At 40.0% G+C, this 25,814-nt stretch overlaps 2 protein-coding genes and 1 long non-coding RNA gene across 8 annotated transcripts in view; all 3 read right to left on the bottom strand.

Annotated features, from left to right (window-relative positions):
* LOC135501220 (potassium channel subfamily T member 1-like) overlaps positions 1 to 20,662 on the bottom strand; it is a 100,763-nt gene extending 80,101 nt beyond the window's left edge. For 2 of the 6 annotated variants that reach the window (XM_064793193.1, XM_064793195.1), the window contains exon 1: positions 3,511 to 3,659. In XM_064793193.1, the coding sequence (XP_064649263.1) occupies positions 3,511 to 3,617 (107 nt within the window). In that variant the 5' untranslated portion in view covers positions 3,618 to 3,659. Of the gene's footprint in view, positions 1 to 3,510; positions 3,660 to 4,665; positions 4,874 to 6,772; positions 7,953 to 20,473 lie in introns of those variants that run through there. The other 4 variants (XM_064793177.1, XM_064793197.1, XM_064793204.1 and 1 more) reach the window with 4 other exon arrangements.
* LOC135501834 (uncharacterized) lies at positions 12,777 to 13,489 on the bottom strand. Its single transcript, XR_010449653.1, has 2 exons — positions 13,409 to 13,489; positions 12,777 to 13,116 (listed from the first exon to the last, which is right to left on the bottom strand). It is a non-coding gene; the product is annotated as an uncharacterized LOC135501834 (long non-coding RNA).
* Positions 20,663 to 21,195: 533 nt separating the features above from the next.
* Positions 21,196 to 25,755, bottom strand: LOC135501222 (MFS-type efflux pump MSMEG_3705-like). The gene is made up of 9 exons (XM_064793209.1): positions 25,722 to 25,755; positions 24,856 to 25,170; positions 24,364 to 24,630; positions 23,956 to 24,106; positions 23,450 to 23,735; positions 23,025 to 23,152; positions 22,696 to 22,780; positions 22,293 to 22,478; positions 21,196 to 21,954 (listed from the first exon to the last, which is right to left on the bottom strand). Exons 2-9 carry the CDS (start codon positions 25,089 to 25,091, stop codon positions 21,683 to 21,685), a joined length of 1,611 nt encoding a protein of 536 aa, XP_064649279.1. The 5' UTR covers positions 25,092 to 25,170; positions 25,722 to 25,755; the 3' UTR covers positions 21,196 to 21,682.
* Positions 25,756 to 25,814: the final 59 nt, after the last annotated feature.

Below are 25,814 nucleotides of genomic sequence, written 5' to 3'. Positions count from 1 at the left end.
ATGCAGGAGTACAATAGTGACTTGGACCGGGCTGAGGTGGTGCAATCCAGTAAGGACACCATGCATACTACTTGAGGTTATGCATGACAGGAGTTTGATAAACAAAATCATGCTATCTCAAAGCTGTATGTAGGATGAGATGCATTTGGTACCACAAGAGGACTGGGGTAGGCTAGCAAACAGCAATGCATGTACAAATCACAAGGGATAACAAGAGAAGAGCCTCTACTCCCAAAAGCCAATCTTCAAATGACTTTGTGTTGCCCGTGAAGCCTGCATCACAGTGAAAGTTTCACACATGTACTCTGTATGATCACTGCGTTACAATAGATTGTGATACAGCATTATCATAATATCAATAACTTTATGACTGGGACAACTGGGAGATTGAAAAGTACTATAATCCTCCCATCCCAACTTTCCAAAATTCGTTTATATCCGACACACGGAGCCACATGGGAGGTATAGGTTGATTATATAGCACTATATCATTGATTGTCTCGCGGTAGATGAGAGATGTAAGTCAATAACTTCTAGTTAAATATTTATTGAATATGGTTATGTGTGTTTGGAAAACCCCTATTACCATCTGCAGGTTACTCGGCTGTATAGAATATAGGGAATTTACACCACAGCACTGCAGGGTTGTTCTAAACAAGTTTAAAGGTTACTAACATGGCAATCTCATAACTCATCACACCCCTCTGGTCTCATTATCTCAATTAGGGCAATTTTTGTTCCAACATTTATAAGAACCAGCAAGCAAATCGGAAGCAGGTAGTACCTGACAATAAATGTTTCCTGACAATCTTTTATGAAATTATTAAAGCACGAGGATTGTAAATAAGGGGGAAAATTTGCAACATTATCATCTTTTTGATATTCAAAGTAGATATATGGGCAAATAGGCCAAGGTAAAACGAACGTTTGCAATAAAACATCCACAATTTAAGCCAACTCTCCTTGACCTTTGTCTGTTATTGGAAGCCCAGCTTTCAATTTATTTCATTCATCTGAAATGACTGATGTTCACTCTCAGTCAAGAGCTGATGAAAGGTTGAAAAAACATGCATTTGTTGCCCATCGCAAAAAATGGTCAACACATCTGAAGTGAGCTTGAATCATCGAATTTCCCTGGCTGCATATCAAATCAATCTCCTATTGCCATTTGCCAGGAAATTGTTCGGATCAAAAGATAGGGAATTGCCATAGTATAAATTGTTGATGAGCTAATGATGGCTTTTTGGATCCCAAAGGTTCCATCTGTTGCACCAAGGTTACTCAGAAAACCTGTGTATGTACACAGAGTTTCTAATTCAGTTTTAAGTATACTTATATTGAAATCAAACTTTAAAGGTGATGGGGTTGCCTCTAACATTGGCTGATGGTCGCATGTTTAATTTTTTAAGGGAAGCTCAGTTCGACCAGTAATACTTTATGGTGACCATTTCATCCACTTATTTATTTGCTTCAGCTAGTGGAAAAATCCATTGCAATTACAAACAGCAGAGTGCATATAAATCCGCTGTCCATCCTTTAGCTTTGAGACCTGCGGGACAGTCCACAAGAGGAAATGACTCAGTAGAGATGTTCTCATACCGAACATTTTACCAACGAACACATTTTGTCTGTTTTTCTTGTTTTGTACACATTTTCCCAGGCACATCCAGGGGAGGCTGCTCAGTAGGTTGGCAGGCCTGCATTTAATACAAAAGATTGGGATTAAAGTCTCTGTCAGTTGGGGAACATATTCTCCAGAGTGATAAGAATTTCCAGATGATTCATTCCAGAATGCAGAAACATTACGTTGGACAAAGCTAAGTATAATGACCTTAAAACAACAGGTAGGCCTAGGTATCGGTTGTCTTAAGTAAACAAACTTTGCATGAACTTGTAAATTTGGAAAAGCACATGTTATAGGATAGCTCTTAGAATCTTGTATTCTCATCACCTGTTTCTCTGCTGCTTAGAAGTGATGTTCCCCAACAACTTGCCACAAGAAGGTTTACCATCAAAATTATATAATTGTATAAAATCAGAAGATTGCAGCAAAATGCTTCATATGTTGCCTACCTCAGTGCTAGCTTGGAGACTACTGTAGTTAGTCTGGGTGCAGGCCCATAGCTGATTCCATGTATAAATTGTTGTTAACATATATATAGCAAAGACATTTGTTAGAAATTCAACAACAGGATTCTTAGAGAGACATTTTTGCGAAAATTTCCTTTAGTCCATGCACCTTTATGCAGAATCAAATACAGTCCTACTACAAGAAAATAAAAAACAGGGGATGAACGCCAGTGATTACATGGAACACCTGTTGAACCTAAAAGCAACACTGGATCTTTGGAAAAAGACAAAAACGTGGATACCTGAACCTTACAACAATAGGAAAACTGCTGAGACAAAATGCTATGGTTTTTCTGAAGAGATAATTCCAGGAATACCACCTCTCCCGTGCAAAATCAGCATGACAGCGTCTCGGGCGAACAAGTGTACTTTAGCTAACAACACATGATGAAGAAAGTCTAAAGAAACTGGGCTGGTTGGTTACTGGTTAGTGGTAGACCTATAAAGGGGGATACAAAGGACAATGCACCCAAGTCAGGTCTTAAGTCAGCAGCCCCCTCCCCCCTCAGGTAGGCTGCCTATTGGGTCATAGAATTGGTCATGCTGGACTGTAGGCAAATGTCCCATTGTCATCACTGCTAACTTTAATAACAGGCCAGTCAGTAGCACAAAGGTTATGTCATTACAGCTACATACAATGTATCAATATCGCCCACTACTATACACTATCAACAGGGCATGCTATATACAGGGCCCCCTACGCTATACAAAAACAAAATCTAAAATCTTTATCATAAAAACAAAGTTGATGATACCATGATATAATCTCTTACCTCACATATTTGCTCAATTTGTGTTCTCCCCATATTGAATCCCTAAATCTGTACCTAGGGGGTTAGGGAGGGACCCCCTGACCAATATAGAAGTCAGACTCACTCACTGGCATCATATGGTTATTCCTAGGCATATACTTGTCCATTTACCAGAGAGACTTTCATGATGTCATCTGCTTGCACCAGTGGTCAACCATCAGAGACCAAATCTTTATTCAAGAACGCCCATGGTTGACACCCTTCTTGTGATAATGGTTATCTGGGGTCTAATAGACAAGATGGTAAGCAAGCATGACCCCACCCCCCCTCCCACGTGACAACCAAGTAATAAAACCCCTATCATGCCCCTCTCTGAAATCGTCTAGGCCTAATATAAATGGAGCTGTAGGTCCTGTGTCCTATCCTATGCCTGCATCCAATGATAAAGCTAAAGGGAAGGCTATAATAGCTAGAGAATGGCACACTAAGCCAGTAAAAAGGACAACGTTTTTACCACACGCAATGTACATTATATCAACGATATAGTAGTCAGATCATGATATGCGTGGGACGACAAGCCTCACTAAAAATCAATGAATTTATCAAAATAAATGTGAAAAACCCTTACCTGTCATCATCATTGTGCTCTCCCAAAATCAAATCCCTAAATCTGTATCTAGGGGGTAAGGGAGGGACCCCCTGACCGATATAGAAGTCAGACTCACTCACTGGCATGTTACTAGTATTCCATTCGGATACTGATTCTGGGAGGGCTCATGCCAGCATGCTCTTCTTGTAATAATAGTTATCATGGTATCCATGTCGTGGCAGCACCACTTGCAATATCGTCTGCTCCGATAGGTTTTTGTACAAGCAAATGTTTGAAATTTTGGCCAAATTCTCGATAAGGAAATGAAGACAATTTGATGAAACAGTATTTATAACTTTATTTTGATATCTTGTGGTCTTTCTATCCAATATAACTTTGACAACAAGAAATGTCAAAGAGGTGTTAACTCGGGTGCTCATAGGCCTTTGACTGAGCTCTATCGGTTGTAGTGTGAACCCCAAAAATATTATGACGATGTTATTCATCTTTCGGAATCCAACAAAATTAATTTCCTACTTTGTCCTCCGGGTTTGGCCTGCAGTGTGTGTGGCTCAAAAGTTGCCAAGTGTGAGACGAGCCATGTGCGATGAAATCGACGCTATTGCCATCTCATGGAAGGGGGAGAGAACTGATGTTGGACACCTCATTACCATGCCATCATATGTCATAGCTTGAAACACTGAGTAAAGTTCAGTAGTTTTAATAAAGGCTAATATTGAGTTTTTCAGTCAAATTTTCTGATGTACATGTAAAATCAGACGGAACTATTTGCAATGTTCTGGATCATCATGACCACCAGGGTTTTTGCATCTTATCAAAGTGTTAATCTATTGGTTGTCTCACTAAACAGCGTTTGGGTGGAGCTGAAAACCTTGGCTGCCACCTCGGTTTTGGCCAACATTTTATCTAAACTCTCGAGGTGTTTGGTGAGACAACCAATACCTTCAGTTCGGTATCGATTCCTTTAACCAAACCTGATCTGACCTACACGCAGAATCGTCTTTTTATAGTCTTTTTTACATGTACAAATCTGGCATTGTCAGATCCAATTATTTGATACGGTGTATCAAAAAGTTGGCGGTTTACATATGCAATGACACAACGTACATTTGTACCAAGGTCAGGTTATAGACAAGGTGGGGCTTTACATATTATCAAATAAATGTTTCTTACCCATGGAAGTGATCACGCATGGCTTCCAGGCTGCGTCTACTAAGTCTTCGCCTCGTTTCGAACATCTTGATAGAACTTGCCTTGAGCCAATTCCTTGCAACAAATCCTTATTTGTAACATCCGTTTCCAACGAACTCCTGCAGTGGTGAAACTTTCCGTTCCTCACAGAGAACTGGTTGGTGTAAAGAGTCCAGACTGTTTCACGGTCGTTTTCATACCACGATTCCTTCCGGGAAACACCATTCAATACGGTTTTAACCTTATATGAAGAGTTATGTTACTTTGGAGAACCTCCAGCGCCTGTGAGGCGCCAGCGTTTTAGAGATGCGCTACTTGTGACATATTCTTCGTCTGTGAGGCTTCAGCGTCATATCGAGAGCTATGTCACATCTACCGAGCTAATGGATGTGAACAAACACATACGATGTCCCTGTAAAATTACTTAGCCATATGATATTCAACTCACTATCATTAAACAACTTATATATTTAGACACGTCAAACACAGAAAGTTGGCATACGACCATCCACTTACAAACGTGCACTAATTAATTGAATTTGCAAAAACTTTCCATCAGCCAATTTGATAATCCGACGAAATACTAAAATATTGTGACAAACACCGCTGATTAATAAAAGGGCGATAAAAGCATATAGACACGCATTACAACACACATTGTCAATATTTATGCTGCTTTACCCCTCTATTGCGGACGTTTCGGTATTTCGAAAGCCATCATTGTTTGAGAAAGGTGCTTCTTGTAACAGCAGCAATCAGAGATAGAATATTATGAGTACCAAAACTCAGAATCCATGAAATGGGGGCAACCAAAGTTGTATTGGTGTCCGTAAAAGAGAGGTAGTCTTCACTAAATGAACGAACACTTGAAACTGTAATTAGCGAATTTCGTTGTATGGAAATGCCAATAAATCAAGTTTGGGGAATGCACATGTGGACGGCTGAAATTAAAAGCTCCGTAAAGACAGTCATGACAGAAGATCAATTTCGAGAGTGGTGTTTGGCAATGCAGAACTCTTTTTCATTGATCATGTTGATGAGGCACATACTGAAGAGCTGAACTGGAACAAATATATAATACGTCTAGTTACTCGGGAGATACTCTTTTAGCTGCTATGGTGGTTCCATCTTTATTACATGTAGCAAGAGAAGTTAATTATTTTGGGACCAATCACCGCTTTCTACAAGCAAATATGAACGGAAGACCTGCGGTGATTGGTTCATTTTGAGAACAGCACCGGTGATGCGGGATTCCGGGTGCTTTTGAATGGCCAATACTACATGAATGAGGCCCTCTAGGCTTGAGAAAGTGGCGTGTTGACATTTCTGTGTGACTTTCATCATAGGAGTTATTTTGGCGATGGAAGTGTCTATACATGTAGTTGACGGCAATGGCAAGAGCTGAAGAGGAAACTTGAAAGATTTACAGGAGATACATGTTGGTTTCATAAGTCGCGCAGTTATTGATGTCTGAGATATCTCCATCTTTAATGAGAGAGAAAACATTGTAATTATTGTGTTGATAGATTTCTACCAAACGTCGCCCGTCTCCTTTAACGCTGTTAGTGATTGAAGCAATATGTATTTGGTGTCGCCATCGCTTGATTGAAAACCGGGCACTGAAAGGGAGAAAACACTCATCATTAACTGCTGTAATCAACATCAACATCATTGTCATAACAGCACTTTACCAACTTCGACTTGATGATATCTCCTTTCTTAAAAAGCCTCATGTAAAATTGGCACAACGACAAGGAACGGAGCCACTATCACAACAAACCTGGTAAAATTTTGGGAAAAAATAAAGAGGAACTAATTAAAGAAAGACTCAGTATTCTTCCTTGATATGTGACAGGGACGATCGACAGGTTTTTAAGGCTCTGTTGCCGTCTACGATGTTGAAATGGTCGTACAAGGCCCGCGAGAGGTTGTTTCCTCTTCGATATTTCACCATAAAGCTCATAAGAGTTTATTTTAGACCGTTTTAATAGTGCTTGTCTTATCAACAAAGAATTTCTGAATTTCCGGAATTTCTCATCTTCATACTATTAACCACTTCAACTAGGATGAAAGTGTGCAACGTACTTACCCTGGGTCACTATCTTCCTGAACCATGTTCTCCACCGACTTGCCCATGAGGACCGCAATCAGACTCTGACTTCTTGACCGAGCCCGATCTCTATTCCCAGCCCGTAACGTGGGCCCAGTCCGGTCTCTACTACCCAACCTGTCCCTGTTTCCTCCACGTGACGTGTGTTGGCCATGGTGAGCATATCGACCAGCCATCTTCGCTATTTCCTCAGCGAATCCCGATTGGGTGAAGACAATAAATCAAATCACTGGCACACTTCGCCCCCAATTACGCTGGCTCATAGAAATCAATGCTTAATGTCCTTAGCATGTTCCGAAAAGTGCAGATCTGGAATTCAGATGGTCTGCCATTCCTCGATCGAAAATCGATGTTTAAGATCCAACCCTTTTCTCTAGAAGTCAACTTCTGAGATACTGACGCGTGTTACGCTTGGGACAGTACTCAATGACTTTTGTAGATTACGCATATTCCGATGGACTCAATGTCTTTCCTGGAGTCCAGTAGTCATCAATGTTGATGTTACAGATAGCCGTTTTAAGAAGTATACCTTGGTTGAAAGAACGAAATGATTTATTATTTCTTGAAAAGTGAAATCAATATATCAAATTAGTAGTGCACTTGTCGCCATCAGCAATCGATATTTGTGGGATTGGATTTTTCATTCAATCCTCCGAGTCTTTTCGTACATGAAGAGTGCAACAACAGAGACGTACACATTCTTTCATAGACTTATTAAAAAACGTCGAGATGTCAATTACTGCGATTTTGCAGTAAGGACAAATCTTTCCCTCAGTTGAACGTAACACGGATAGTAGACCGAATGTACAAGTGTTTTGTTAACAATAGCTCGTGCAGGTTATCCACAAAGAAAAACTACGGTGTTAAAAAATACTCCAATCAAGCCAAGTTGATTTGTCTTCGTCGTCGTCCTATCTCAATTTTGATGGGTTTATAATCAGGCGGGTAGTGTTCCACTAAGAGTCTTGGGCTTCAATGCCACTTTGGACCTCTTTATACTAACATATCCCAGAATCACCCAGTATCAATTCTTGCTCATACAATGTACATGTACGCAATATATCCACAACCAATCCTTCACATCAAATAAACGTCTCGTCTCCCTGGTAATTTTCAGATTTCAGCCTTATATAGGTAGTTGTATTTGAATCAAGGCAGCCTGCAATTATAAAGAGAAAATTTAAAACTAACCCCTGGTCGTATGGAAAGAGAAATTGTATGGAAATCTTAGAAAAATAAAACATTTTTTTCCAGAGAGTAATGATTCAAGAACTGTTTCTGACAGATTTGCTCCGTCAAATGTCCGTGGTTGTGGGTTGAACTTGGAACGCAAGCGTCGTGACTGCTTTACATTGCGGATGCTGATCATATTCTTTGATCACCGTATAGTTGGAGACAGTTTTTATAGATGGACCTTACGTTTGCAACGTTCTGAAATACTGACTACTTCTGATCATCAAGCTGTCAAGATTCGCCGCTATTACCATAGCTATCAGCGAAGTTCAAAAATTTCGTTTCTTCACAACCCCATTGACTAGAACTCGCCTTCTCACGGAGGTGCTAAAAGCAGAGCATCGGAGACTATGCAAGACGTGATCTATAATTTAGTTGAGAAAATGTCATCTTCCCTTAAAAACACCATGTACCTTGCCTTTGAAGCAGAAACAGAGTAATTTTCCTAACTGCCGAGCACGCTGCTGATACAGCTGTCCTTAGCCTTGGTGTGTCTTCGAAAATGGCAGGACATTATTGTCTATCAGCGTTATTACAGTAACTATAAATCTTGTCAAACATCAGAAAGAACTTGCGTGATAGCTAATGAAGTCTTCAGGAGAAATTTGATAGCATTTAATATGGACAGCTTTTGATTTGAGTGGATGGCATGAGACTCGCCTCGCCTGTTAATATGGTTTCCATTAAAACCTGGCATGTGAATGAAGTTTCCATGAATACCTCGCCTGTGAATGAGGTTTCCATGCAATGTGAGGTTGTCTTTAGAGAAGAGACAGTTGTGGATTGGCATTTATCGTCTTCGAAATCGTTTCTTAGGTGTACTGCGAGTTTGCTATATGACCCGTTGGAAACAGCTAGTGACAAGTGCATGAATGAAACTCATTCATGGCGAACATTCTTGCTAAGAAGCTTGTAACTTACGTAACAACCATTATGGCTAATGAAGAAGATATAAGCAAAACCAATATGGTTCGATAGTTCAATCCAGCCAGTTGAATTGTCCAACACATACAAGTAAGTTGTTCCGTATGCGTTTTTTGATCTATAGCTTATGGATACACTGCCAAAGTTGGCTGCCGTTCAAACTACTGTATAAGATCGATGATATCGAGAACCAATCTCACAATGAGAGTATAGCTAGCATGCCTTTTAAGTTCGACATGTTCAAGAGGGTATACAGTAAAAAAGCAACGGAAAAAAGACAACGGAAAAAAGCCTGTTAAAAAAGACAACAAGTAAAAAAGGCAACGGAAGAAAAGGCAAAGGAAGAAAAGGCAGCGGAAAAAAAGACAAGAGGTAAAAAAAGCAACGGTAAAAAAGACAACGGGTAAAAAAAGCAACCGAAAAAACCCCAACAATCTAGGTAAAAAAGACAACAGGTAAAAAAGACAATGGAAAAAAAGACAACCATTTAGGAATAATAACTTCGGCCACTTTGGCCATAACAATCATCTTTTGATCGAGAGGGTAGAATGACGCTCGAATGATTCGAAGATCTGTTTGCCTAATGGGAAAAAAGATGGAAATTCCAAACGGACTTTACCACAGACTTGATTTCGAAATAGGAAACGTATATTGGCGCCACTTTGGTGAAGAGGTGAAAGAAGAAGGTTTATTTGTCATAACACATTCTAAAAGTTTAAAAGTCTGTGCCCAAATATCGGGATTCTGGAAACTCGTTGAATAAGCTAAACATAATATACATTGTGTTATGGTTACTTGTCGGCCAGGCTCGTTGGTCTGGCGCTTGGGGACCGAGTCTGTTGACGTCTGTTGGGTATATAGAATCAACATGATCCATGAGCTTGCAAAGGAGGAATACGCAGCGTACCGGACAATACGATACAATGCACAATCAATAAACAAGGCACATCATTATTTATCCTCTTGTCAGTGATGTCATACATCATTCTTGATCTACCATAAGCGTTCTGTAGATGGCCTAGCAGGATATTTACCATCATGTTCAGGTAGAGTAGGAAGATATCGTACTCTACAGCACCTCATTGAGCTATCCGAGAGGTATCCTCAGAATGTCGAGATTGGATCAAGCACACTCACACAGCCTCGACGAATCATTGATGAACGATAAGGTTTATGGTTTATGGTTTGAGCCAAGGACATCAATTCATGGCTATAAGCGTGGTGACAGAAACGACAAAAGGTCGATTGAACTGGGCGAACACTGATATGCTTATTTTGTGGTGATTTTGGTTTCTATCACTCGTTATTTAGATTAAAAAGATTTAATAAATTTCACTCTACACTTTCTAGTTAATCTTTTTAAGTAATGTTACATCATCACACTAAGTGTAAGTAATAGGATAATGGATGCTAGATTACTCGGTTTTGTATTGGAATTAACTTGAGGCAACTTTAATGGGAAAACACTTGTGTTTTCCCCCGTTGATTTTGGCCCTTTTTTCTACGACAAGTCGTAGATATTCATAGATCGCATTATCCTATTACTGACATTATATCGAGGAATTCACTCTAGGGTTGCTGATGTGAACATGCGAAGGCAGTCCTTCTTCTCATTATTAGAGTGATGCACCAGCCTTGATGAACTCCGTTGATGGGATTCCGCACGGCGCAACGTAATCTTGTGAATTGACAAGCACCTAAAGGGTATATCATTCTTATTCATCTTATGCAAAAATCACGAGAGTCGCAGCAGTAGAAATTGTGTTTATTTAAAAGTCCAAAAGTCCTGAAGTGAATTGTGTCGCTCTGCACAGCTCAACTCCCTTCAACTCATTTGCATGCGAGCTCAGAGAGCCATTAACAATATTGGTATAAGACGGAGACAATGTGGATATTACTAAAAAGCAATGATTTTGTTTGCACGCGTGGAATGAATACGAAAAACGTCTTTATTTGAATTCCATGACGAATTTTTGCCGCAATTTTTAGGGATAGATGTACAATTCAAAGACCGTTGGATGTTTGTCATGGTAACAAGGATTGTTGGCAACTTGCAGTGTCTGGAATTTCGTTGATTAAATATATAGAGAAAGCTGCTAACGAGATTGTCGAACGTGACCACGTTCGTTCTTACTAGTAATTGGCTCGGCTTTGTGGAATGCTTTGATCCGCAGTAAGCCACTGGTTGTGACATCCGAATAACGATAAAGTTCTGGCGATAACCTGTATGTGACTACTGGAAATATTTTGGTTTACCTTTAAAAGTCTTTAAAGTCTTTTCTTTTTTGAGATCGCTGTTGTTTGACATAACTATGGTTTGGCGTTTTTGGTTTAGCCTGGTCGAAAGGGATCGCAATGACAAACGATGGGGATGAGAAGCGCTACCCATTCTTGGTCTTGTGGTTGTCTGTGACAGACATCAAGTAAGGGACCTCAGCCTTGTGTATCATTCCAAAGACAAAGCAAGCGAACAACAATGACAGGTCCAAACGATGGGTCCGCATCGGACTTTCGGACATTCTGCAACAAACTTAAACCCACCGTCTCTTGGTAAAATCTCCCAGAGCAATCAATACAGCGATGAGCACTGGACCGGTTGAAATCAACAGGAAGAGATCCCTGGTTTGACATTAGGGATTTTTCGCAAATCCCCCGAAACGCCAACGTGGACGCCTATCTCATTGTTCGACCACCTGAGAACGAAGTTGAACAGTGGGATAGGCATACGGGCTATGCGAAAACTCCCTAAGCTACCGCCGACGACGTGTCGTACCTCAAAGATACCAATATTGCACATACAATCATGATCTTATCTCCTAGAGAATATTACCCGAGACATAGAGAGCAGTTGGGGAGAAGTCAAAGGTTTGGTCGTAGACAGTGTAGGGCAGCTTGATAGTTGTAAGGATTCCGGGCTACAGAGCACGATTTATACAGTGTGTTCTCTGTCATCTTGCCTTCGGGACCTGAACTCGCAAGAGTGTATACCAAGATAGCGGGGAGTGACAAGTAAAGGCTTTGAGTTGTTGATAGTGAGAGGCAGCTTTGGAGTTATAGGGATTCCGGACGACAGATCTTGATAACATCTTCTTGATGCTAATCGTACCTACATCACCGAAGGACGTAGAAGCACGTTCATACAACCATCGTCCATGCACGTTTTAAATCTCGAACTACAGCTGCAACGGCAAACGTTGTTTTTAGTTCATTATATCACATGTATAATTTCGAACATAATATAATAATACAACTTCAAACAGAGACAAGGCAGCGCAACAGTAGATGTAGCTACATCGAAATACAATGTATTTTTAATATCAAGAGCTAATCCATCAACTCAATTTGCCTTTAATCACACTCTAACATCGTTAGGAAAATCCCTAGAGAATGTTCAACCGAGATAGCTAGCTTGCGGTGATATAGTTCCAGTGTGGTGCATGCAGTCACCGATTTATAGTGGGGGAAAGTCCAATAGGATTTGCTCTATACTAAAAAAATGGATCGGGCGAGATTAGAATAGGAATCATTTGGGGACATCTCGCCGAGAAAAGATGCTGGGACGAGGTGAATGTTGCGCTTTCTGTATTGTATCACTTTGCCAGGCTTGTCTGTACTGTGGACCCCGGACCAATTGTCAGCATCAGAAATAGAACGTTGTGAGTGGTATTGAGTGGTGTGGGAGGGATTCAACTCACCAACTCTCAGCAAGGACTCCGACAATCCAACCACTACATCGAGTTAAACTCCCCTCTTGAGGACTGCGATTAGGCCACTAGAACCAGAACGGCGCTTTCGGAATTGTGACAACGAAGTGATGGAAAAGATATCTCAAAACCAAAACTTTATTGACATTTTTACTAATCGGACCTGTCTCGAGTATGTGTCAGTGTGATAACATTATGTCCACCGCTGGTCACAAAGCTAGATGATCACAAGTTGATCTTCAAAACTTGGAGGAAGCCTTCCAGGCTATCGCAGTCGAAGAATGGCAACAGACACATGGACAGAGTCATTGACAGAATTGACATTATTTGATCAATGATGTCCTTCCCTTTGTCCCGGGTTTTCTCCAGCTCCTTGCCTACTTGTTCGCTGGCAGAGGCTACGAGGCAGACGATGACCATCAGGCCTATCAGGAGGGCAACTAGAATGCGCGCCATTGTTTTCTGGAAAAAGAGATTGGCTCAACTCAGGTAGCGCCAAGTAATAAACTAAACACCCATATTTTGCAAGGCCAATAAACTGTGGACTCTGTGCATATAGTATGTGTTGACTAAAAAAGCTCAAACCCCCTTATGTTTGAGAGTGTTCGGTTAACATTTCTGTTTTGATAAGTCTAAAAATTATTTGAGATCACAAGACACACAAAATTAAAATAAACGACTATGGACTTGGATACTTTCGCATTCACGACAGAAAATGAAAAACATAGCAAAAAGCAAAAACAGTAGAACTTGCCTGTCGAGCTCGTTTTATTTAAAGCTGCTAAGCCTATAAAATGTATAGTGAAAATGCACCGTGGTCTCTGTCAGTGGCAAATAAAGTGTAGCAGATGGCAAATTTACTTCAGAAACTAAAATTAATTATGAGGTGACGGTTAACGTCAATTTGATTACCATATTCAACCATGATGATAAACGAATAAACATGCGCCCTGTAGTGAGAGTAAATGAATTAATTCCTCATCCTCTCCTACATATGCAAGTAGATCACTCTTATATGACATCTACGTGAACAGATCCAATGATAGTATGAGTCGAGTTTGCCAAGATGCATCAACTTACATTCACTAGCCGATTGAGTAAGAGAAAGGGCACCTGTTTGGAGAAGGAGGGATATTCCACGTCAAGCCGGGGAAAGGGGCCCCAAAATAAATAGGTATGCTCTTTTAATATACGATGCGTTTGCACTGGCACGTCGTTAAAAATTAGTTTACACTACCTAGCAAACAATTCTATCATGATTAATTATTAAGAAGCAACAGAATGTCAAAATCTGCCAAAACTAGTCAACTCGAAAAAAATTTTCACGACTGTAGCCCATCACAGTTACATAAATGAGAAAAATCCCGTGAGATTATGCTACCAAGCACAAATTTATTAGTATATCCGATCCACTACATGGGGTGCTATTGATGGATTTATGCAAACATGACTTATCTATATTTCAGATTAATAGATGGTTAAATCATGCAAGCTTTTGCTTTGTATCCACCCGGAGCTCAAATATCGATATAAAATATCGCCTACAAGTAGGATCATCGTGTCATCCTTTAATCCATTTCCTGCTCGTAGAGATGATGACTGTATCTCTTTATGATAAAAAGGCTAATGAAGAATGCATTATATACTGATGCAGGATTTTTATGTAATTCTTAGGTTTTTGGTAGTTTTTATAGGAAGTCACTGGACTCTTCATCTCAGTTTTATTTCCAGAATCACTTTTCGGTACAAAACTGGTGGTAATGGCCCCTTTCAAAATGCCGCGTACGTGATTTTAGAATATTCCACCTTCGCTAAAAGCCGGTGGCATTCCTTAAGCAGCTCATTTTTAATTATTTTTTCTAGACGCTTTTTTTCGGACACATGTTCCAAAACTAATGGTAATGGCCCCTCATATTGACGTTTTTAAAAATGCCGCGTGCGTGTTTTAGACTATTTCTGCTTCTCAGGCTATTCTAAAAAAAGAAATATATCCCCATTCTGATATAAATCATGAATAATAATCAAGCAGGAACATGAAGGATTGCTGGCAACACGAAAAAGCAATAAAGATGAAATAGTAATTACCTGATAAATTTAATATACATGTACTGTATATTCTTTATGAATCGTTATCGAGTCGCATGCAGCGAGTACCAATTTCTTGCATCTGTGTTTCAATACGAGTCACAGAACAGACTGTTAGTTGTGACTAGTACCTACCACAGATGCGTGGTATACCTACGGTAGGGCATTTGAAAACTTTAGGCCCATTTTGCGTTAACGTGCGAACGGTGGTGGTGGTGGTGAAGAGGGGACTGGGACATTGCAACTAATGGTGTTTCCCCAATCAGTATATCACGACCCGCGTCCGTAATTTGACATTTTCATCGAATGTTTTAGAGATATATAGGTCAACCAAGGCACCTCGTCGACGGTTTTATCATAGTCAAACATGACAGCTATAGAGAAGCGCTTCCAGCTTGACACACTACATTATTCCGTGTAGCACGTCCGAATGTGCTATGAGGGAAGCTCGGTCTCTTCGGAAAGCAACACGATACTTTGCTATTCAAATCATATTTTGATTGGTGATCCTCTGAGATGCTTGGTCATTATTGGGTTTCTCCCTGTACCACATTCGATCTTGGTGTTTAGGAGTTGGTTGGTCTACAGCATGACCTTGCAAGGAAAACAAGAAGAAAAGGACCAAGTATATTTATGTATGTATTGGCTAACGAAGCCAACAAAAGCAATGGTAAACGAGACGCCGTAGCATCAGATTATCTCATCGACTCTGTCCACAGAGGACAAGTAAACCAAATATATCTTGGCTGCAGGGGGAAAACATTATTTATTCATCACTTTTGCAGAAAGACATAATATGGCAGTCGATCAGACCAGCGGGTGTCTGTTAGAAGCGAAATCTCCAACGAGTGATTCTTTGGAGCAATAAATTGATTTACTTCAGTGAGATCGGACTCACCCTGGAGAATGAATTCCTAGCTTGCCGAGAATCAGGCAAACCTTTTAACTTCTCGTGATTTGCATGAACACATTTTCCATGGCACCAGCGAAGAGAGCTGGGGTTAACGTACTAACAGTGAGAGTGCAATGATGTGTAACCTTTTGCACGGCTTATCGTCATCACCTATGCGAGAGCTTGGAAACTGTTCCGCATGCATAAAAACAGCAACATTCCTCCAATAATCCGGAATATCTCGCATCCCCTAAGTAACCGAAGAAAGAGCCTTCCATGCCTTTACAAAAGGATACTTAGTAACTACATGTAATAACATGTCACACGTTTCCTTGGCAACGCAGATAACATCGGAAAGATAGAACAAAACATGGGCTGAGCTGGCAACTTGGCTTCAACCAAATATTTGTTTTGGATGAAGCCAAGTTGCGAGCTCAGCCCATGACATATCGCTTGTTGTAGGAAGCCAAATTTTCATTGGACAGAAACCAAATTTCATAAGTCGGAAGCTAAATTCGATTAGTCAGAAACCAAATTTAATTGGTTAGAAACTAAATTACATTGGTCGGAAATTAAGTACTAAGGTCGGAAACCAAATTTCATTGGTCGGAAAACATAGGGTCTAGACCCATTAATTGTGACTTTTATGGGTTGCTGTTGCCGTCATTTAAATCGTTATAAATCTGGTGTCTGGTGTATCTATCAACAAACCAATGAAATTTTCTTTCCGAACTATAAATATTCGTTTTCCGACCAATGAAATTTGGTTTCCGACCAATAAAATATATTTTCCGCCCAATGAAACCAATGTTCCCGGGCCAGTAGAATATCGTATAACTAAAACCATTTATTTTGGCAGAATTATGATGGTTCGCTCTATGTTTGTACTAAGCCATCTCCATCATACATATCTATTACTCACTCATTTTAGCTTTGGTTGGCGCAATCTGCAAGGGCAATTACAAATGGCAGCTACAGCTAATGTATCAGTAATGACATCACACACTTTCGGCCATTCGAGCACTTGACGGAAATGGTATCAATAATTCAATCTGGTGGTGATGAGTAGAAACGAACGATAAAAATTCCGATTTTATTAAGTTGTAAAAGGTATGAGGACATCTCGGAGGTATTACAATAAATGCAGTTCTTTATTGCCAGTCACGTTTAGGAATATATGGTTGGTGTTGCTGATTGTAAAGCTTGATATTGTAAATGGGTTTTGACATCTTGAACGCACAAAACAAATTTGATCATCACATAATGTTCGCCAAATTGTTATGTTTTGCTGAAGCTCAAGCCTTAAATTAGGTGTACATCAAGTAGGAAAAAGATTCGTGAGCTTAATTTCGAAAGAACATCCATTTCAGTTCTTTCATAGCAAATAAGGGCCACGCTAAATGATACTATTATCATATAGAGGATATAACGCTGGCCCTTGCAAACGGAACAACAAGGCTGAAACAAATACGCTTCCTTTATCCAGTAATCATCGATTTACCCTCTTCCAATTACCTTCATTACACCTGAATCATTTCTCAATTATATGATGATATGCACTGTACAACCATTTTGAATGATATGTGCTTCCAATTATGGTTTAATTAGCGTAACCTGAAGGGAATATAGGGAAAAAAAGGAACGGAAAAAAAGACAACGGAAAAAAAGCCCGGTAAAAAAGACGACAGCCTCAAAAGACAACGGAAAAAAGACAACAGGTAAAAAGCGACGGAAAAAAGCAACGAAAAAAAGCAACAATCTTGGTAAAAAAAGACAGCGGGTAAAAAAAGCAACAGAAAAAGAGACAACCATCTAGGTAAAAAAGACAACGGGCTTGGTGCATGCTTGGGGCATACCACAATAATTTTATCAAATAGATGTAACCCTCCCCCTACTCAGGCGTGCATCTCAGGGGTGCATGTAACCGTGTGTACATGTACATAATCTTAGGTGACTTTTTTAATGGGCTTTTTTTCCTTGTCTTTTTTCTGTTGCTTTTTTACCATATATTACCTGAAGGATATGAATACCCCTTTATATGTATGATTTACCGTCAAGTTGCAAATCAGTCAAAACAGCAGCTGATGATATGAAGATATGAAGATTACATATCGTTAACTCACTGAGACCGACAGGTAGAGGTTATTTCTCCCGGTCTTTTACAAACTTATCTGTATCAATCATCATGATCATGACTTCATGTAGCGGGAAAGAAACAAGAGAGAAAATCCAATACTTGCCTCAGTGGATGTACTCGATTTAACCATGCATAAAGGAGCCTTGTCACCCACACAAGTTGGTTTATTGGAGTAAATGTAAACTTCCCTGCGTTTTCACTGTGAATTTGTTTTGATATTTTACAATTAAATCGATATTGGTGGTTATTGGTATTTTGTACATACATCATATGCAATATGTACTAAACATGCATTGAATTGGTCCATTATTTAGTTCGGCTTAAATTTATCGTCTTGCTTTCTCTGTAGAAATAACTGAAAGCAACTGCGTCACATGACAGTTAACATGTTCATGGTACACGTATTTGCTATTCTTCCGCTTTGTTCCAAATCATTTACCTGTTACATATATCAGGTTGCTTAATCCTGCTAACACTCGATAACAAAGTAGAGTCATGTTTTCCTATGAGAAAGCACGTTAAAGATGATGGAAATGTTTTGTCTAAGATTCTTCCTCTTCAGAAATACCCGAGAGCAACTGACGCACACGGGAGTCCTCCTGTTCATGCAAGTCGCCACTTCTTCAACATTAAGTCCCAAATTGCCTAGTTGCTCGACTCAATTTTCAGATATTAAAGAAGTTGTCACTAATTCTGTAAACATTCACTAACAAAGTCATGAGTTCTTATCCACCAATTAGTGACGCACAGTGACATGATTGATATAGCCATCCTGTGCATGCCATCTGCGATTTTTTTCTAAATAAAAAGTTCCCTAGTTGTCTCCTCTAATCCAGTAAACTTTCGACAAGAATAGTCTTGTTTCCGATAAGAGAAATCGCCTTATAAAAGATAAGACGATGGAATTGTCTCTTGTTTCGTTGTAACGCATCTACTGATTTGGTGATTACGAATCAAAACCTTGTTCCGAATTGTGATTGTTTGTTTAAAGAAACTTCCTCTTTGAGATATAGAAGCTGGGTAAAGCGGAATACATCGGGAATGAAATAGCTTGTCCAACTGTCATGAGCCACTAGTCCCTTTCCATTTTTCAGTTCTACAGCCTATGACATGAAAGAACTGGCGCTAGCGTTTAGCCGGCGCTTTTAATGTTTTTGACCGTTCTGTCAGTATATTTACACCCACGTATATAATCACTTGACGAAACAGGAACGGACTATTTTTAGTACTGCATTTCCAATTAATAAAATGATATGTCTCTTAAATGCCAAGTATACTTTAGGTGTCCATTAACTAGCCAAGAAAGATAAAGGCCGGTCCAGAAGCAAGGTGGTGCTTCAGTGAAACCCTGCGACCATGGGCGACTTTAAAATGTGTAATGGACAAGCTCGAGTTGGAGCCGGCCTCATGCACAACTATCTGCTCCTGTCCAGCGAGATGTAATCAGTAATATCAATAAAGAAGATCCATTTGCTGCTAATTATGATCAGGTAGACAAAATATACTCAATTGATCCATTTGTAAATTCATTAGCGCAAGAACATGACATATCGAAATCAATTCCTTCACAACCCCATGGACGATTGGGTCATCGGAGAGTATGGTTTCCACAATGACCAGATCACTGTATTAAGTTTCGTCGTTTCTATTGAGAAGGATGCTCCATCAGGGGATGATATCGTGTCAGGAATAATGGTGGCATGAGTAGCAGGATTAACAGAAAGGCGGTGTCTACAAGATCATCGGGCTGATGTTCTCAAGAGGTTGGCAAATATTAGGCACAGGTTTTCAAGCCAACAACATTGTACCATTTCGTACGTGAAAGGTTTACACATGTATTTATCAATCATTTATTGTAAGTCTTCAGGGATATCGGCATCCCAGATCGGTATCTAGCATCATGTGCACAAAATGATGAGCAGGTGTCTAGTAGGGTACTCTTGGTTGTTTAACAACAGACCAGCATTCCTATTAGGCGGCAACGAGGGCTCAAGGGGACAATTTAGCCAGTTTAGCATCCCATTTATTCACTGAAGGTGGCACGCCGTTTCTTGACTATTTGGCATAAGAGTCTTCATATTTTATATGGAAACACCTATTAGGCATCTATACAAATTGACAAAGATTTGGGTCCGTTTGACCTCATTTTTAGTATCACGACACATGGTGATTACATAGTGGAATTAGCCAGTATCTATTTTTGCCAGAAGTCCGTGATTGAGTTTCTCTCTTTGGGCAAAGTTTTTACTCCAATAATTGCTCATCTCTATTCAGGAGGTAAAAGCAGTGTTGCCTTGTAAATGAATACTGGAGAAATCCTAGACGTTTGTTAGAAGTGAAAATCCTAATAATATACTCAAGTGTCCCCAACTAACTGTTTGGAGATGATAAATTTGCCATCCAATCATTCGATGGTGCCTTGGCCTACTGCGCTTAATAGTTTCCAGTTGAACTGCGATCAGAATGAAGTATCACTCCTACTGAGCATTGTTTCGCCACTTCCATGTTCACAGTCCCACTCATAAAAGTTATCAATTGTGACTGGTGATGCAAGCATCATATCAAAAATAATTCAAATAATAATTTTAAAAAACCATAGATAGAACGATTTTTGATTACCTACATACAACTAGAGTCCATCACTCGTCGCAAATGACAAACACACGGAATAGAGAAAAATTGAAGCATGATTGAAGGATACCTACCTCCAAAGCAAGATGCAACAATAATCCTAAGCAATGGATAAATCCCTTCTCGGCTATCATATAAGGCAGACCCAACTAACAGTAACAATTTAATCCAGCTCTCAATATATTTTATTCCTCGACGTTCCCGACAATGAATGATAGCGCTACGCTAATGCTAGCATGTGTAGTTTTGATTTAGAACGTTGGTATCACCATGATCACAAGGCACAAGGCATGCATGCTATTGCTAGCACAGTTGATGATGTAGCCAAAAATGTGCCATCTTCAGGGATTTGATAAAACTAAGATATCTTTGTTGTACATCTTAAAGGGGTTCAATGATTAGTAAAGATATTATTCCTCTACTCTCAAAGCTCCGGTCACGTAATAAGGACGTTTGCCTCTTTTTAATGCAATAGCATCTTTGCAGTTCCAGCTGGATACTGTACACCCAGGCAATCTTAAAATTTTCATGATTTTTGTATGTGGGTTCAGGGGTATGAAAAACAAGGTTTTATCATTTGAAAATGCACCCATTCGTATGAAAATTAAACAAAAGCATAATCTGAAAGGATGTTAACGTAAACATACAGGACCAGGAAAATGAAGGGGTTAGAGTAATCCTTTCACATTTCAGGACACTGACAACAACCCCTTGACATTTGTATGCAATTCTTAACACAAGAGCCAAAACATCAAAGCTTTGATATTTCGGAATAATCAATATGATACACTGAATATGGTGTTTTCACTTTTTATTTTTTATTTTACATGGTGAACTACAGAAATATAAAACAATGAAAAGATATGCTTTTTCATTTTTTCAGCATATTATTGGAAGGGGAGCATATGACCTGTACCATAGAAACAAAAACAATGACATTTCAGGCCTTTATTCCGACAACATTTAATTTAAGGTCACAACAAGGGTTTCATATTCGAAGTATGAATGTACAAACAACCAAAAATACAGTATCACAGTCAATTAACTTTTTGATCAGCACAGCAAATATTATTAACAAAAGCGGATTGCAAATGGCATTACATAAAAAGAAAGAATAAGTAGAAATTTTCGTACTTGAGATCGCCTCTTAACACTCTTCTTAAATTGAAGATGAGAAACAAAGAATCTTCTTTATGTTGCCTGTTCTTTTCTTTAATTCATCCCACTTCATTTATGTGCAAAAATGGGTCATAGGGGGGCTGAATACAGTTGGTTGAGCAAGGCTAAGCAATCATTTTGCCATCACTGTCCTTGAGAATAGACCCACTATGTCTTTGTCGGGCCGCACCTTCGTTATCACCACCTTCAGGAATTCGGTCTTCGATGGCTCCATAACTCGGCTCCTCTGTTGTTTCTCCATCACTATCCTCTTCCGTCATGGGCAAAAAGTCGGCTGACTTTGCACGGTTGATATCACGGCGTAGCACCACCATGCTCAGAATAAATAGTAGAGAACTCAATAGGTATAGGCCAGGGAATAGAACGTATAGAGCACCTGAAATGAACAGAGGTTACATAGTACATGTAAGTTACACTTCTCTCTTCAGCTCATTTCCAGCATGTTTTTTGCTGGTTTTTGTCATGCCCCGAGCCTCATGTAAGGGAATTAAAAATCACTGGCTGTCACTTGCAGTTGGTTTTAATGCTGAAATCTGGCTCATCCTTGAAGCGAGGTCCAATTGGTCTCAATAACTGACTACCGAGGGTTCTGACAGATATTCATTGTGGATAGTCGGGTTACCAAACGCAGGCACTCTGCATGGTCTCCAATTGACACTACTACACCCAAGAATCAATAAAGACTAGACATTTTCATTTCTTGCTACCACACACCTCTTAAACTGTCTGTCTTGTTCATACCAGTACTTTCGAACTGAGTCTGCAACAGAGGAACAAGAAGTGGAATGTTGCCTCCGATGTTGCTGATGATGAACATGTAGAGTGCGATGGCTGTAGTCCGCACTCTCCCCGGGAGAAGCTCCACAACCACTGTGAGTAAGACACCTATCCACATCTCACCTGAAAACCAAAGGAAAGAATGCATTTAAATTGTACGTATGCATTCGCTGGACTACAAGTAGCTCTGGTTGTCTTTCTCGAACTTATAAGATAAACAACTCAGACTTACAAGCCCAATGGACACAATTGTGAATTGGACTTGTGTGTACTTTCCAAAGGTTCAGCAAATATTTCACAGAGATAATTTTCAACTTGACCAGGTGACAAATGAACTTACCGATGATGTTGCTTGGAATAAGGCTAATGTAAGCCCATGGTGGAGGAAGAAACAGAGCCCCAGCAGCAAAGGGAGCTGCCAGAAGCTGCAAAATAAAAGTCATGAAAGATACAACTTACTCAACTTACTACTGAATCAAAAGCAAGTATAATGAAGTACTCAAATCAACCTTCTCTATCAAAACAAGCCTCCTCGAGTACAATGTATTAAATACATGGAAGTGATGTTCGATTTTTTTAGGGGAGGACAAATGTGTACTATTTTTATGGGTGTCCTAGGCTATTCAGTGGAAGGGCCAGGCTACTCCTGGAGATGTACATCATGCTCACCTGACTAACAACCAAGACAAACACTCTCCCATATGTTCCCCTCTTCTTTACCAATCTGTCAGAGATGAAGCCTCCTAAAACGGCTCCAAGACTACCTCCGACCAGAGGGATCCAGCTCATAAAGCTTTCTGAAGTAAGAGAGCAGAAGGATGATTTAGTTTTGCTTGTACACGAAATAGGTTTTGCTCCCAGGCTATCCCAACTCCCATCCCTTAACGTCACTACCTTTCAGAATATTACATATTTCGTTACCGCTAGGTTTTTCCTGTCTTTGCAATTGACAGGGACTGCACTGTTCCAACCTACACCTGTACCAAACTTTTTGATGCCACAAGTTCAAAAAAAGCTCCAGCTCCTTAATACATAGTGCAATTTAGAGTGGGGACAAACCTCTCTTCATTCAAATTACATCTTACCATACTTACCAATTTCTGTTCTAGTTTGACCAATGCTTTGGAAGTAAGGCTGTGTATTGTAGGCCCATACATAACCCCCAGCATTTCTTATAGCGCCAGCCAAACAAAGCATGATCAGAGATGGGCTCATGAAGGTCATGACAACTCCTTTGGTCTTCTCACAACAAGTCAACTGGTTCTGAATCTGTGCTGTAGAGGCTGATCTCTTTCGATCTGGTTCCCTGACAGTTAATGCCAAGATGATGGCTACAACAAGACCAGGGACACCGCTGACAATGAAGACGTAACGCCAACCCTGAAACAAATTAAGTATATGCATGATACCAGCCGACGACTACAGAATACAGTTTAGGAACTCACAGTGGTCTGCATCGGCAGTGAAGTGCTTCGCCTCACATTTTGTGGAAGACTTTCTTACAACAGAAACCAAAACGTGCATTAGAGACAAACAAACAGTCATCATTATCATTGCCTGTGTGGTAACAGAGTCATTTTATCATTACCAGCACACCTACCAGACTTTGTGTCACAGCATTGCCAATCGCATATGACAAACTGTATCCAATGTATATGCCCCAGTTGTAGACTCCAATTGCTGATCCACGCAGGTCTTCAGTAAAATAGTCAGCAATGATGGAGGTTGCCAACGGATTGCACCCAGCCTCTCTGCAATAGAAATTGACACTCAAGTTCAGCATTCAGGCACCCTCGAACCTACAGGATTAGGAAGCATTTTGCATGGGCCACTATGGTTAGGCACCACATGCTTTAATTTCCTAAGAGACTCATGATGGTCTCATTCAAAGGACATGGAAATTACAAAAAGCTTGGCCAAGGTCACCATGCAGTGCAGTGTCAGTGTATGGTATCTTATTCATTTGATAGATTCAAGGATAATTTGACAGAATCAAAAAATGACCTACCCTATGCCAAGACCAAGCCTGATTAAAATCAACTGCCAGTACTCTTTTACGAATGCATTCAAGAGGGTCATCAATGACCAGAATGCCAGACAGACCGCCAGCAAAATCTTCCTATTGGTGAAATCTGCAAGCACCCCAAGGGGTAAGCCCGTAAAAGTGAATATGAGGATGAAGACAGGTCCTGCTAGGAGCTGGTAGTCGTAACCTGCGCCATTGTAGTTCCATTCACAGGGCTTTGTGGCATTGGCATCAATAATTGAGTCGCAACTGAAAGAATGGAGAAGAAGTTTGTTACTGTGTTAATGCTACATGCACTGCAGTGACCCGGCCTGAGGCTGGGTTGTCTAAGACTGTCATTCAATATGTTACATAGAGCAAACACAGGAAACGGGAGATAAATACCTTTGAGGAGGATTAATTGCAAGTTACCAGACTGAATAGGTTCTATAGAAGATTGAAAACGACATTTCTTTTTCTTGTTGAGTTACTTACATGGTCTCATTGACAATAGATGAACAGTTGGACCCTTTTGTCTCCGCCTCCGGTAAGGAAGTATTGGCCAGACAAGCTTGGTCCCCATAATGTATCTCCTGGGCCATAGGAGTCGTAACTATCGGAAGAGTGTATCGGTCCAGCTGGTTGAGTAGGTAGGTAAAGAGGAGAATGAAGAGGACATAGATGTTGTAGAGCCCTGCTCTCCGGAGCTGGAATGCTCCAGGGTTTGCCATACTTGCAGATTGTGATTAATGACGTTTCTGATTCTGTGTTCCTCAAGAGCAACTGGCGACAGGATTGATAAATTCAAGGCTGCAAGAGAGAATATTAAAATTAACAACAGATAAGCCAACATAAGCCGACGAAAATCATACCACCTCAACTGTAGGCCTAAGCTGGCAAACCTTTCCACAGCTACAGCAGCTAGCATGGCTGCCTAGAGCAAGCGTTTATCTAACGTGATATAGACCTATCTTCCTTTGCCGGTAAACCCCAACCAACCAACCAATTAGGGCATAACCAACAATGCAGTAGCTGTAATACACATACACAGATATAACAAGTCCTATACCTAACTCCCCTAAGTCTATACAGCAGGCCTACATCATGATAAATGACATGATAACATGTACTACAGCATGTAGGGTATGCACTATACTACAGTACAGTCCATTCATGGAGTTCATGAGTTACACAACAGGATTCAGGAATCTCTCTTTTTGGGTAATTCTTACCAATAAATAATTGAGACAGTAAAAAAACAGAATGTATTAGCAATGACCAGAATAGTAGCTTTATTCATGTTGCCACCAAAATTTAAAAATACAGGATATTTATGGAATAAATCAAAAAGAAATACTGACCAACACCTTAAAGGCAGCTGACCTCTCATGTGAGATACTAAAAATAGAATCAAATCTGAGTTGGGGAATCCCTTAGTTAGGGAATTCCTAAAC

Source organism: Lineus longissimus, chromosome 17 (genome assembly GCF_910592395.1).
Source record: "Lineus longissimus chromosome 17, tnLinLong1.2, whole genome shotgun sequence".
NCBI classification, from domain to species: Eukaryota; Metazoa; Nemertea; class Pilidiophora; order Heteronemertea; family Lineidae; genus Lineus; species Lineus longissimus.
The sequence above is the reverse complement of the archived record's forward strand: the minus strand, read 5'-3'. Positions and strand labels throughout refer to the sequence as shown.

What these genes read in the sequence shown, in the direction of transcription:
- LOC135501222 (XM_064793209.1), bottom strand. Translation starts at nt 25,091, where the DNA reads ATGGCAAACCCTGGAGCATTCCAGCTCCGGAGAGCAGGGCTCTACAAC. An exon ending in TCAAACTAGAACAGAAATTG is followed by an intron (nt 23,153 to 23,449) that starts GTAAGTATGGTA and finishes CTCTTACTTCAG; the next exon opens with AAAGCTTTATGAGCTGGATC. An exon ending in TTGTCTTGGTTGTTAGTCAG is followed by an intron (nt 22,781 to 23,024) that starts GTGAGCATGATG and finishes TTTATTTTGCAG; the next exon opens with CTTCTGGCAGCTCCCTTTGC.